Source organism: Aythya fuligula, chromosome 21 (genome assembly GCF_009819795.1).
Source record: "Aythya fuligula isolate bAytFul2 chromosome 21, bAytFul2.pri, whole genome shotgun sequence".
Classification (NCBI taxonomy): domain Eukaryota; kingdom Metazoa; phylum Chordata; class Aves; order Anseriformes; family Anatidae; genus Aythya; species Aythya fuligula.
The window spans coordinates 7,998,623-8,012,931 of record NC_045579.1 but is presented as its reverse complement, the minus strand read 5'-3'; the positions used below and the strand labels follow the sequence as shown (position 1 = coordinate 8,012,931).

Genomic DNA, 14,309 nt, shown 5'->3' with positions numbered 1-14,309 from the left:
TTCAGGAGTTTCTGGGATATCCTCCCCTTTTTGACATATAATGACATGTATTCTCTGAATGTTTTCCACCAGGTGGGAAAACTGGTGGAAGTGCTGCATGTCTGCATTGTTAAAACGGGACCCAAAAGTTGTTTCTTATGTAGGGGTGTTGCTGAGCACGTAGGAAGAGGCAATCCGTGCTGTAAGCAGCAGAGATCTGTATAAACAAAATGGGAGAGGGATGGAAAGAAAGCTGGCCAAGGTCATCCCAGCAGTTCATGAATTATGCTGGTAGAAGTCCTTTAAGTCCAGCTGAAGTGCCTTACCCCTGTAGACAGCACCGACCCATTAGGAATGCTGGAGTGCTGTGGTGGGAGATGACTTGAAGGTACAAAACCTGCATCCGCAGTCAGCACCTGTTCCCTCTCCCCTTTTTTTCACCTTCTTCCCATCTCTTTGTGGGGAAGGAAAAACCATTTTCCCCCCATGCACACACCTTGTTTACTGCGTGTTTTCTTGCAGCATTTCATGTTTTCAGGTCAATCCTGGCTCCTGGCAACGAAAGGTCGAGCATCTTTCCCTTGTCTGCTGATGGGTTTTGTGCTCAGAGCCCTCCTGCGCCTGGGATGTCGGCCTCGACTTCAGGGAAAAGAAGGGGGACAGTGGAGGAAGCTGGAGAGGAGACTTGATTTCTTTAAAGTGCAAATGAGATCTTTCTCGTTAAACCTCTCCCCCAGCCCTTTCAGAACCGGGCACTTTGCTCTCCTCTCCCAGGGCTGCTCGGATTTGCACTTGCCCCGGGGTGTGGGTCCAGCTCACGCTGGGCGCATGGCGCTGGAGGGGCAGTGTCGGGGCGGCTGCTCCGTGGGCAGTGGTGCTCGGGGCAGGAAGGGGTCTCCGCACTGAGCCTTGCCACCTGCTGCCTTTTTCATTCCAAGCCCCTTCCTCCCCACCCTCCGCCCAGGCTCCCCTCCCCACACTGCTCACCATCCCCAGTGGATAGGGCTGGGATCAGGAGTCACTTGCCAAATACTTCTCTCATGCTGTCACTAATTCTGCACAGACAGCATCTCTGAAAGCAAAACCAAACCTTTTCCAATGCATTGTCCTGCGATTTCTACAAAAAGTGTTTTGGAATGCCTCGTCTTAGCTGGGTCAGACGGGAGGTACCACGCCATAGCCAGTACCACCGTCAACCCCAAGAAAGCCCGAGGCTGTGCCGGAGGAATCCTCTGCAAATCCACCGAGGCTGGCATTTGGCACTGCTACGGGCTAATTTTGTACTTGCAGTTACACATACACACACCCATGTCATACTATTTCATCTGCTACATATGGAAAGCTGTCCCAAGCTCCAGAGTGCCAGGGAATGTTTTACTAAAGCCTCCAGCCTTGGTTTGATTCTGTTACTATGCACATGGGGCTGGAGGAGCCCTAAAAGCACCGCGTGCTGCCAGAGGAGCTCGCGTTGGCTGGGTATTTGTACTCGTACCCTGCCTCCATGTGAGCAGCAGGCTGTTCTTGGACAGGTCATCATTTCCTGCTAATTAAGGTGTGCAGAAGGGATGGTGTTGCTCTAGTTACCTAGATGTTGGCTTTGCCTGGAAGTCAGCTGGGAGTCTGGACAAGCGCAATTTAGCAATGCTGCTTTCAGTCCCTCGCATATGCTTCAGGTAAAGTCACTGGGATCACGACTTTCAGAAGTGAAAAACCATTCGCAGAAACAGTCTCTGAGTTCCCAGTTCAGATGCCCTAAAGGGGGCTGATTTTCAGAACACAAGCTACAGGCGAGTAAGATCCTTTCTTTCACTGACAGATTACACCTCTTTTTGAAGCATTTCAGCTCTCAAAATGTTGCCATTCAGGTGTGTCTGCAAAACAGGCATAAATACTTGACCACCAAACCACAGTGAGCTGTGGGGTTGTACAATCGAGCGCGGAGTCAAGCTGTTCCTGGTACTCGCAGCGTGGTTCTGCCACCTTCCTTAGAACCAGGCTGATGGAAACAGAGCGAGCTCAGAACTGCAAAAAAGGCAGGAGAAGGAAGAGGAACGGAGGTGGTATGTTGCTCTTGTTGGCAGAGTAAGGTCCAGAACCTTCTCCCTCCCTGCCGACAGACGTGTTTGTACTGGCAGGGCTTCAAGCTGGTATCCCCAGCACACCAGTTAAACCAGTAGTTACCAATTTTTTTGTAAGCCACGCTGGGACTATAGGAATTTTATTCCTTCACAGTGTTGAAGGAAAGGCGTTTTGCTTGCCAAAGGGCTTTCTTATGCTTGGGGATGATTTATGGGCCAAGCTGAGCCACTTGTGGAAAAGGCAAAGCAGCTCTTGGCAGCACCCCCAGAATCCACTGCAGCTGTGGGGTAGTGAAGTCATCGGCATAACAACCACTGCAAACAGAATAACAAAGTCTGTTCTGTTCTCGTTTAAAATAATCTTTCCAGTTCAGCAACCACATTAAAACTTACCTTTCTGCATACAAAAATAATAAAAGTCAGATACTTCCCTGCAACATGGTGTGAATGTCTCACTTATGTTTCTCCCTGTCACTCCTGCACCACCTACACTTTATCTGGGTGTTCTAAACGAAGGAATGAAACCACGTTGTGTCGTAGTTTGTGCCTCTCCCATGTCTTCACTCTTTTGTTGTTCCTTAGGTTTAAAAATGCGGAAAAAAGTGCAGTGATTTTTACTTTTAAATATAAATTTTGCTTTTGCTTTATAACCTGGTTCTAAGCTGATTGCAAAATGAGTAATTACATTTGACTCTTTTTGTTTCAGGTCCCTTCAGATCCTCCTGCTTCCAAAAAAAACAAAATAGATGACTCTGCTTCCCAAACTCCAGCTTCTACTGAGAAGGAGAAACAGTCCAGTTGGTTACGGTCCTTATCCAGTTCATCTAATAAGGTGATTGCTGAGTATTTTGTAATCAAAAGAGAGATCAAATTCCCATATAACATCCCTCTACTAAAACCAGAAGAGAAAATGTGAGAAAGACCTCGCCCAGCTTTTATAAATTAATAACATTTCTGTCCTTTTCCTGGTAAGCATAGAGTTAGGCGGTCCTCCCAATTTCCTTGCCATCTTCCAGCGTTCACTGCCCTTGATTGTGTTGACAAAGTAAGCAATTCCTCCATGCCCGTAAGGTACAAGAATCCTGAAAGACTCAGGAGCCTTGTGTGGTCTCTGGAAAGCAAAGAAAAAAAAGTGGGGTTTGACATTGGTACAGTCACCTCTTCAGTGGAGCCTGCTAAGCAAGTAGGTCCTAGCCAGTGGGGGAGCAGTTTTAGGGGTAATGAAATGTGGCCTTAATAATAACAACTAATGCCCCTTTGTGATTAATACTTTTAAAAGAATATTTGTATTTACTCATTTTTCTTTCCCCTCCTTCTCTCAGAGCATTGGCTGTGTCCACCCCCGTCAGCGTCTCTCAGCTTTCCGGCCCTGGTCCCCTGCTGTATCAGCAAATGAGAAAGAGCTTTCGAGCCATCTTCCTGCATTGATCCGAGACAGGTAAGGAGAGGTGAACTGAAGGAGAGATGGGGCTAGCAACTGTGGAGGTTTATTTGAGAGCAAGTTGCTTTGTGTTTGGTGCCTCGCACTGTTACCACTGGCTTCGTAATTCAGTCAGTCCACTGGTATCAGAATAAAAAGCATTTGCAGCTGCAGTGTTCTAATTAGCAGAAGGGAAGGAAACAAAAATAGGAATTGGTATTCTGTGCATTTATTAAATACGTTTTCTGTGGTGAAATGTGCCATGAAGGTCTGAAACAAAGGTTGCTTCTATGAACTTTTGATAATTTTGATAATGGGGTTGTCATCAGAATTTCTCGGGCCTCGCTATTTACAGGAAGATTGAGTTATTCTCTTGGGGCAGGTGGCCAGGGACCAGGCAGCCATTTCCAGGCAACTGCTGCCTGGTAGCTGCAGCAGCTCTGCAGCACGGGCCTGGCAGCACGCCGCCAGCAGAGCCACGGCTGGGCCCTCAACTGTGTCTGCAATAGCAGAGGAGGGCAGGGGACTGAAGGGACAGCGGGCTACCCCTGCCCTCCTGGTGGGAAGTGGTCCTGGGGGTCACGGCACAGCAGTGGAAAAGTCCTCGGGCTGCAGAACCCATCAAAGAGCTGATGCTGTTAGCCAGATTCTGCTCTTCAGTAGCAACATGATTAAACCGGTACAGGAATGAGTCACTGCCCCCATAGGTGGGGCTGCTGGTGTCACAGAGCGGAAAGTGTCAGGGCAATCTGTTCGGCCTGAAAAATCTTCCTGCCAGGTTTCTGCCTGAGGGTAGTGGTTTCTTTGGAAAGTTTGACTGAAGTGGCCAGGTGTTTTAGTGGGTGTTAGGGAGAACATGTTCTGCTGCCCCGATGAACAAGTTTCTTAGAAGTTACGGGGACTGACTTTTCTTAGTTGTTGTTGTTGTTGTTTGTTTGTTTGTTTGTTTTTTGTTTAGTTTAGTTTTGTTTTTTTAAAAAAGCTTCCTATCATATCCTTGCTTTTAAACAGATTTTTTAAAGTAGGTCAGGAGAGAAGGGTGAGAAGGGTTAAACTGGTGTAAGAGTGTGCCTTTGGCCAACCTAAGTCTTGGGATAAAAACACCTTCAACAGATCCGGAGAAGTTTTAATGTATGACTGAGGATACATCATACTGTGGATGCTGAATTAAAGTTGCAAAGGCAGTCTTTGATCTGTACTTTGTAAAATTCTGTGTATTTGAGAATACAAATTGCTTTTCTTTAACATAGTTGTTTTTAAGTGCGACTTTACGTACGTGCACTCAGATGCATTCTGTGTCAAGAAATTACAGATACTCAAGAACATGCTTTTTGCACTCCTGTGGCCTTTCTTAAGGAAGTACTGTTTCCAAGTTTACAAAATATTTGTGGACAGACAGAACTAAAGAAGTCTGACTAGGAAAATCAATAATGCTTGAATAATGCATAATAACTTTTAGACTCGGGATCTAATCTGTTTGGTGCCCTTAGAATACGTGGTACTTCAAATACGATCCCTCCTGAATTGGATGGAAATTAGCAGTATAAATCATTTCTACAGTTAAGTGAGTGCATAACACTTAAGAAATACATAGCCAGATTCTTAGCTGGTGCAAATGGATGGAACCTCACTGTCACCTGTAAGTGTCTTGTGTCTTGCAGTTTCAGTGTAGCACATGGACTGGGAGGTGTTTTAAAGCCAAGAATATGACTCTATTCTCCTTCCTTTTGCCTCCCCCTCTCCAACAGTTTTTACTCCTACAAAAGCTTTGAGAATGCTGTGGCCCCCAATGTGGCACTTGCACCTCCAGCCCAACAGAAAATCGTGAGCAACCCCCCCTGTGCCACAGTAGTGTCGCGGAGCAGTGAGCCATTGAGCAGCACCGTCCAGCCGCGGAAAAGAAAACTTGCTGCAGAGAACCAGACTATCCCAGAACCAGTGGCCACTGTTACTGCCCCTGAAGAGGATAAGGAATCAGAAGCAGAAATTGAAGTAGAAACCAGGGAAGAATGTAAGTGACAGTTACACCTCCTTTTATTTTGTTTTATTTGTGCTGGATTTTCCTTAGTAATCCACCGGAGTTATATACTAAATTTAGGTTGTGTTTAAACAGAATGCAGGAAGCCTAGTGCCTCCACAGCATGTACAAACGGTCTGTAGTAATAATGAAAAATAAGATTGGGACATATGTTGAGGGGGTGTTTTCTTGGGAGAGGAACAGAGGTGCCTCAACAAAAAGAAGTACCTGAACCACAAGTGTCTACAAACCTGGAGGCTTTCACTAAAGCAGATAGCCTTTCGTTAGAGCAGGTAAGTGTTGTGCAGAGGCGGACATAATGGGTTGTTGTTCATAGAAAAATAGTGATGCTTTGCTATCTGATCAAGAGCTCTCTATAAAGGCCTTTGTGGGATATGCACGAGAAGCCCGTAACAATTCCAGAATGCACATACTCACACACAGTTTTCCGTCAGGCAGAGGACGTGCTCGGTTTCAGTACTGCATCCATGGAGCTGTATACACAAAGCAGAGATCAAGAGTCAGTTTGTTCTTAGAAAGCATTCACACCTTGGGCTCCTCAGCGAAAGATGAAGATATTGCCGTCACCTCATTATTAAGTCACTTAGAAACTGCTGCTGCTGGCTTCCTCACTTGCTACGTGCCGTTTATGCAAAAGAAGAAATTTTACCCACTGAAAACATCAGGCTCACGCAGGTTTCCATGAAGGAACCGGTTTCTTTATACACACAGAGAAAACACTGTTTGTGACAAAAATCCCAAAGTGCACAACTCAGGCAAATTGTAAGTTGGTCCCATAAGTTAATCGGGTTTGCATTGTCATCACATTCCAGGTGTCAAAATATAAAATTAGAGTTTTCTTTCTTCCATTTTTTCATTAATTATTGAATGTCTCTTCTTTAGAAAAGGGCCTCAGCATATTTTAAGTTATATTTGTTTTATACATTTTTTGATTAATTTTAGATATTTCTATTTTTCAGTCACCTCCTCCTTATCCTCGCTCTCCTCCCCATCCTTTACTTCATCCAGCTCTGCAAAGGACATGAGCTCACCTGGGATGCAAGCCCCAGTCACAGTCAACAGTTCATATGAGGTTGCAACACATTCTGACTCTCACAACAGTGGGTTGGAAGCTGAGCTGGAGCACCTAAGGCAGGCCCTGGACAGTGGCCTAGATACAAAAGAAGCCAAAGAAAAATTCCTTCATGAAGTTGTTAAAATGAGAGTGAAGCAGGAAGAGAAGCTAAATGCTGCCTTGCAAGCCAAACGCAGCCTACATCAGGTAAAGTCGCAGAATAGCTTTGTTATCACTGTCTGTAGATACGCTTCCAGATAGAAACCATTAGGTAGTCTCACGGTTAAAAAAATGCCTTATTTTTCCCAAATAGCAACAGCCTTTACTGGAGAACTGTTGGTAAATTCATCTGGGAAACTGAAGTATGCAGGAATCATTCTTACATTTTTTTTAAGCTTGTCACCTGTTTTTACTTTAGGGTCTAAGTCCATGGTTACCAAAATCAACATCTATTACTGAGAAAAAATCTTCTATTCCAGTACAGTTTATTTTATTTTAATTTCACTGAACAAGAAACATTCCTGTCATTATGGAGGCTTTATTTGTAGTTTAAAAGATTTTTAAAAATCCTGGTATTGCCCAGCTGCTGGAGGGAAGGTATCCTTGGGACAGAGACGCTTGCAGAAGCTCTGGTGAAGAGTCTACAAGTCCTGCTAAGCTTTCCAGTGACCTTGCCTCACTGAATGTTTCCTGTTCCATTGAGTAGAGAAGCTCCTTATTTCTCTAAATCCTTGATATGTCACATCAAAGAAAGAGAAGTTGGACAAAAAAGCTGCAAATACGTGCTGCTGCTGGCTGTTAGCAAGTCATGGTGGCTGAACAGAATGGCAGGGGAACTTCTGCTTCACTTGACACAGGGCAAAATTACTGCACAGCAATGGCAGACAGCGCCAGTTCAGGAGATTTGCCTTTGAACACTGTACGTGGAGCTGTAACCAAGGGAGAAGTGTGGGCCTTGAGATGGACCTGGGGTGCCCACAGGACAAGAAGGGCCCGGCTTCATCGAGCCTGGAGACAGAACACTGCTACTTGTGCAGCTGGGCAGAGGCAGGGGTGTGCAGACTGCCTGGTCCTGGGGAACAGAGTAAAGGGCAGGGGCTCAGGGATGGGATTTGTGTGCCCCCAGTCCCAGAGAATGGCAGCTGAGAGCTGTCTTCAACTGAGCTGCGCTTTTTGTCATCTCGAGGAAATTGCTTCTCTCTCATATTTCAGTAAATTTGTTTAATTTCGTGTATTTAAAAGTACAGCTAAACATTTAGATGTAGTGTATATACGTAAAGCTAATTGTCAAACTTGTTAACTAAGTCAACAGCACATACTCAAAGTAAAATAGGAATGATAGGAGGTAGGTGGTGAAGCAGCAGAACTGAGCACTGGGGCATTAAATCCAGCAACATGGCACAAAGAGAGGGAATGTGGTATTGCTGTCAGTTTCCAGTTGGGCAGCTGTGGGTTTCCAGTTGCACGGCCAGAGAAAGTACATGTGTGCAGGCTTCCAGAGGCAGGGCTGAGCTAACAATGGCCTGGCTAGGAAGTGAGATTGTCAAAAGAGTGAATTTCCCATGACCCGACTGCAGTGTTACTTAACAGAAACATGCTGCCATGAGGGTTTGTGTCTGACAGAGAGGAAATGCTGCTTCTGGAAAAAAAAAAAAAAGAAAAAAAAAAAAAAGAAAGAGAAAGAACTTTAGTTTCTAGTTTAACCATTTAGGAGACAGGCCTTTAGTCAGCCACATTTTTCAAAGTATAGTGTTGAACCTGTCTTTTCACATCAACTTTTTAACAACTTAGGGGTTTCTTCCTTTGTCCCGTTAGTCTCCCTGTCATTATCACTCCCACTAATGGCTCCCCCGGGGATGGGATTTCACGGCAGCAGTTCCTATTAAGAACCTGGACAGTGAGAGGCGGCACTTTCCAGAGCAAAGCATGGTTTCGATTTAGCTTAAGGTTTTAGCCTGCAGTTTCCCAAATGTCACAGAGCAGCGTGCTGGCTGGCTGGCTGCCAGGAGACCTAGGACTATGCACCACTTACCTACAGCAGAACAAGTTTCCTTAGAAAGAACATATACAGGTGGTGATTTCTCATACTTGCCTTAAGTGTTCTTTTGGGGAGCTTCGTAAGATGGAGTTGCTTATTGATTTCTTCAGCAACTAATAACCTGTCCTGTTCAGCTTTGCTGTGCACAAAGGGCATCCACCAATGGCATCTGTCTTCACATGGTACATCTCCAGTTCCAGAAGCGCAGGCATTGCAGTTGGGTTGTTTGAAACCTCGAACTAGTGTGCAGCAGCATGTTGCTGGTAGCTGTCTCCAACTCCAGTTCATCTTTATTCAGTCACAGATGGTCACAGCTATTTTGCTTGACAAAGCAAAATGTGAATGCAGCACAGCTTTTTATTATCCAAGAATTCAGGGTATGTATCTTGGGCGTAGGATCTCCTGTTGATTTACAGGAGAAAAGCTTGCAGAAAGTTTAGAACGAGGTTTAGACGTGAGCCATGGTGTTAACCAGAAGGGAGGGCTTCAGTTGGAATTGCTTCCTTTTGCGGTTCTGTGCCCTTGCACCGATGTGGTCCCTGCGCCTCCGTTCTCACATGTTTACTGCTTGTGTCTTCTAGGAGCTGGAGTTCCTACGAGTGGCTAAGAAGGAGAAACTGAGAGAAGCAACAGAGGCGAAGCGCAACTTAAGGAAAGAGATTGAACGTCTGAGAGCTGAGAACGAGAAGAAAATGAAGGAAGCCAACGAGTCTCGGATACGGCTAAAGAGGGAACTGGAACAAGCCAGGCAGATCCGAGTTTGTGACAAGGGCTGTGAAGCAGGCAGGCTTCGGGCCAAGTACTCTGCCCAGGTAAGACCTGAACGCGGAAAGCTATTGGCATGTCAGCTTACTGCTGCGGCAGTTCTCAGGGGTACTTCCAGTGTCTGTTTTGCCTTGGTTGCCAGTGGTCTCATTTTGTCTAATTTGATGAAGTCCAACTCCTCTCCATAGAATTTCTGTGCCTCCATTGTGTCGGTTTACAGCCCTAGTCCTAATTGAAGGGTTTACTAACATGCCTGCACTTCGGCAGCTGTGGCAGTCCCCCAGCTCTGCCCAGAACTTCACACGTCTGTCAGTTGAAAGTCACCATTTACAGGGAACTAAGACAAGTGCCAGACGTGATTTCTGTTCCACTAATACTCTGTTGGCCATGCCAGTGTATGGGGATCCATTTCAATACTATAAATAATAGGCAGAGTCACTTTACCTGACAGTGTTTTTCGTAAAGGTCAAGCCAGACCTGCAGGATCTATTCAAGACAGGAGGAGGTGGCAGGGCCCATCAGTAAGCAAGCTGCAGCCAGGCCAGAGTGCTGTTAGGGCCGTACAGCCCAAGAAGACCAAGTGTCAGGTCTAGGAAACCCTCCAGTGTGAGCCCAGTGACAAAGTTCTAGGAATGCAGGAACATGTCATCACATGCGACATGGGTACTTTAGGCTTTCAAACTAAAAAATCCGTCCCCACCCTCTCTGCATCAGGTTCTCATGTAAGATTTTTAAGCTTATTTAAACTAACCAAAGCCGAGTGACCCCAGGGCTCAGGCTGCGTGTCCTTAAGCTGCCTTGCTTTGCCCTGGTGTTGCAGGGCACGTGGGTGCAAGGCATCCACTGCTGCAAGCCTCTGAAATGACCCAGCGTAACAGGCTGAGCTGAAAGCAGGATGGCAGCCTCCTGGCTTTCCATGAGAAACAGCCCTGAGGAGCAATCCATCGCATGCCCTGCCTTCCCCTTCCTCCGATAAAACAGTCCCAGCTGCCCAGTAATGCATTTCCTATAAAAGGGCACAGTCCCATACCCATTGTTAACCCCTGAAACCAGACCTCCTCTGTGGAGGGGGGCTCCTAAGCAGCCTTCCTTGCTTTCCTCCTTTCCTAAGCCTCCTAAGCTTTCCTCCTCCTAAGCCTCCTTTCCTTGCTGTATCAGCCTCCCCAGTAGTCTTGCTCTGACCTGTTCCCACCTAAATAGCCCTCTGTCAGACCACTGGTTCCCCATCAGTGGTTCCCGAACTGAAAGCTTGGCTGAGAAATGCGTAATATAAGGCATGGGCCAGAGTTAGCAACAGGTCTCTGAAAAATGGGGCTTGCTTGCTTAAATTTAAACTCCTGCAGGCAGAGATGCAAATGCCACAGAGGTATCGTGCATTTGCAAGGGAACTAACCTGCCTGGTGTAACCACCTGAATTAATGTTAAAGGGAATTCTTGTAGCCTGCACTCACTACAGCAGCTGCTCTGCCACGTGTGCTGCTACGTACACATGTGTTAGGAGCTGCTACACCTAGAGCATAAGCTGCAAACACTTGATGTGGTTACTTTAAGGAAGGAGGAAAAAGGAAAAGCAATAGAAATCAGAAATCCTTCTAACCCCAGGCTCTCAATAACGGGAAGGGGAGTGGTCTGCTTGTTACCACTATGAGACATGGCTAACCAGGAGACCAGAAGCAGGAAATGATGTGGGCTTCCTCTCTAGCATCACAGGATGTCTCACTGATAAGAGGTGTCCAGACTAAACATAACCAAAGTGAGAGCTGCTGTACTGGGCGTTACCTGCAGTTGACTTCCACTTTAGCTTAAAAAAAAAAAAAAAAAAAAAAAAAAAAAAAAAAAAAAAAGGCAACAACAAGTGCAGATAAAAGTGAACTCCAACTCCATACACTCTGAATAGAGCGTCACAACCCTGCAGGTGTGTCCCCCCTTGCTGAATGAAAGAGGCATGAAATAGGCATGGAAGCTGTGACAGTGGGGCTGTTCAATCCCCTACTACATTACCTTCCTTGGGTGGGAGTAAATGCTAAAAGTAAAGTAAAAGGCTAAAACCAGAATTCAAGGAGCTGACTGTGCAGCAGTTTTGTCTTTCCTAAGGACCAGGCATATTTGCAATATTGCCTGCAGGGTCCTGTTGGATGTCTGTCACTGCCTGTCCTAGCACCAGAGTACAGTGCAGGCAGGCAAGATAAAGCAGTGCTGTGCTTGAGCAAAATATTAGAGGGCACCTAATGGTTCAGGGTCTGGAATAAACACATTACTGAGCAGCTTCCTCAGAGAGTTCTGCATGGCTCTTCATAGAAAAGTAACCAACTGCAACAACTGAATTTTACCAGAAGTCAGTATGACTTCCAAAGTTGTGTTAGAAATTTTAAAATAAGACTTTGTACATCAGTTTCTCTTAACTCTACTTTGGCAAATGCATACAGGAAGTTTGTCACTTAGTTGTATTGTGCTTGTCACTTGTTGGTACTTTTGAGGAAACCACAATTCTTCACACAGGCTTAGTCTGGGACACACAGCATCAGGCAGGCGAGGAAATAAGGCATTAAATTCAGACTTTGTGCAAGCTGAACCTGTTAGCTGGTGACCTGTAATTGAGCAGCGCTGTGGGTTAGGCCTCGTGCTCATTTTGTCTTGACACTAAGATCCAAATAGGGATGGAGGGGGTAGGGAAGCCTTCATTTTAGCCCAAAACACAAGAGTTTTCCTTTCTTTTGTTAAATGGCAGCTCCTGGTAACTGCCCATCTTACCTGTTGGCGGCCTAAAATTGTGTATTTCAAAAAGGTGCCTTTTTTTCTTTGTGTTTATTCATCCCTCAGTACTGGGGCTTTTCTCTGCTTTTGTTATCAATAAGCAACAACCGAGAAGCTTTCCTTCTGAGGCCTGTGGGGAGGCTGAGGGTGTCTGCATGTCCTGTTGTGAGCTGGAACAGGGCTGTAAGAGCTCACCAACGACCCCGTCTAAGGGTCTTGGGAACAGGGAGTTCTTCGAGGCCTTGTCTGTGTGAAGTTACTGCACGTTAGGACGCGTTCTACCCCATGCCTACCCTAAAAGTCCAGCTTTGTATGGCTGAACTGAAACAGTGCAAATTTTAGTCAAAATTAGTAAGGTGCTATGCATGGGGCCATCTTGCCTCGTTGCAGTCCCTCACATTTACTGTGGGAGACGGGAGGGGTCCTGGTCGCGGGAGGACATAACACTTGTTTTTGTTGGACATTACAGGGCTGATGCAAGGGTCTTTTACATAGGCAGCCAAGAATGTTTTGGTCACTTGTATTAAGCATTATAAAATAACTGAAAGTAAGTCACTGCCTGGGCAAATTTAGCTTCTACTTTACTTTGCTGAATTGGTGTCTGATAAAGAAATAAGAGTAATGGTTGAAGACATGTATCGATTAGACTTCTAGGAAACTAAGGTACTCTTAAATATGTTTGCATCTTAAACCCCTCTCCTTCCTTTCTGGAGTTAGCCACCAGAAATATTTCAGCGTTTCTAAGGTAAATGGTTCATGTAATGCACATGGCTAATGGTACAGTCCTGCATGGAAATAACATGGGGAAAAGAGAATCCCCTTCTCACTTCAGTGCTGATAGTCTTCTGTCTGGCAGGCACTACAGGGCTTTATTATTCTTTTGGCCTTGTTTAAGCTACTAGTCTCTGTTTAAGTCTACAAAATCACAATTGAACTGAAATGCTGGAGTCATTCATTATGTTTCTTCATATGCTTTTCCCTAGATTGAGGACCTACAGGTTAAGCTTCAGCATGCAGAGGCGGACAGGGAGCAGCTCCGAGCTGACCTGATGCATGAGAGGGAGGCTCGAGAACACTTGGAAAAAGTAGTCAAGGAACTTCAGGAACAGCTGTGGCCTAAATCAAGCAGTCAACCCACCAGTGAAAACACAACGAGCAACATTGAGAACTAACTAGACAGAGCATCGTCTATTTCCTCTACAGAATGACATATATGCACAGTAAGGGAGGATGTGTGGGTACGTGTGTAAGTGCATGTGTGAGTAGTTGTGTCTTAGCACACGGAGCTATGAATATGGATTCTTATTAGTTGGAAGGCAAACGTTACTCTTTATAACAGAAGCACTGAATTACACCTCTTTTTTTTTTTTTCCAATCCATATAGCACAACATCTTACTGTGCCTATAAAACACAAAGTGTTTATAAACAAAATACTTTTAAGTCCACAGCAAATTTTCTACTGGCAAACTCCAAGCAAGCAGCATCGTCCAACTAAAATCAGAGTGAAAGGCAAGCATGGCAGTGTTTTTATGTTGCCCTTCTGCCTGTTGGAACATTTTGGAATTTAAAAACAAACTTTTGTTATAAGCTATTTAAAATAATTCATTACACAGACTTGGTATTAAAAAATTAACAAGATTTTTTATAATGAACCTTTGAAAGCAAAACAAAAAACCTTCGATGCACAATTTTTAATGACTTGTTAAAGGCTTTGGGATTCTTCATGTAGAAGCCCTCTGGTGATGATGCCATTTCATTAGCAGTTTTCCAGCCATCTAGGAAGCCATCACAGTTTTAATCCTGTCCTGTGCTTGTATGAGAACTTCAGAGTGCTTTTCCGAGTTGATATTTTTCCTTAGAAACAATTACCTTCATTTCCTGTCCTGAACACAAGAAGAAAGGAAGATGCAGGATTGTAAGGGTGGGGGGGGGAGGGTGGGAAGAGAAGATGTATGCTTTAGAATTACAAACCCAGCCTTACAGACTTCAGTGTTTGCAAATCATGCCATATTTTCTAAAGACATCTTCATTAATTGATGTGTTCAAAGACTCACTTCATCCAAGAGCCACTTCAGCTTTAGGAAAAGAAAGAAGGAAATAAAGGAAGGAAATGGATGATCTGTTTAGTCGGTTAAGAAATAAAGCAGAAGACACGTGTTTTGAAGTCATTCTGAAATCTTTA

The 14,309-nt window shown here is 45.0% G+C and overlaps 1 protein-coding gene across 2 annotated transcripts in view; it reads left to right on the top strand.

Moving 5' to 3' along the window:
- SKI (SKI proto-oncogene) overlaps positions 1–13,734 on the top strand; it is a 102,081-nt gene extending 88,347 nt beyond the window's left edge. For both annotated transcript variants that reach the window (XM_032201380.1, XM_032201381.1), the window contains 6 exons: positions 2,764–2,889; positions 3,380–3,495; positions 5,226–5,488; positions 6,475–6,776; positions 9,189–9,419; positions 13,110–13,734. In XM_032201380.1, the coding sequence (XP_032057271.1) occupies positions 2,764–2,889; positions 3,380–3,495; positions 5,226–5,488; positions 6,475–6,776; positions 9,189–9,419; positions 13,110–13,298 (1,227 nt within the window). In that variant the 3' untranslated portion in view covers positions 13,299–13,734. The remainder of the gene's footprint in view (positions 1–2,763; positions 2,890–3,379; positions 3,496–5,225; positions 5,489–6,474; positions 6,777–9,188; positions 9,420–13,109) is intronic.
- Positions 13,735–14,309: the final 575 nt, after the last annotated feature.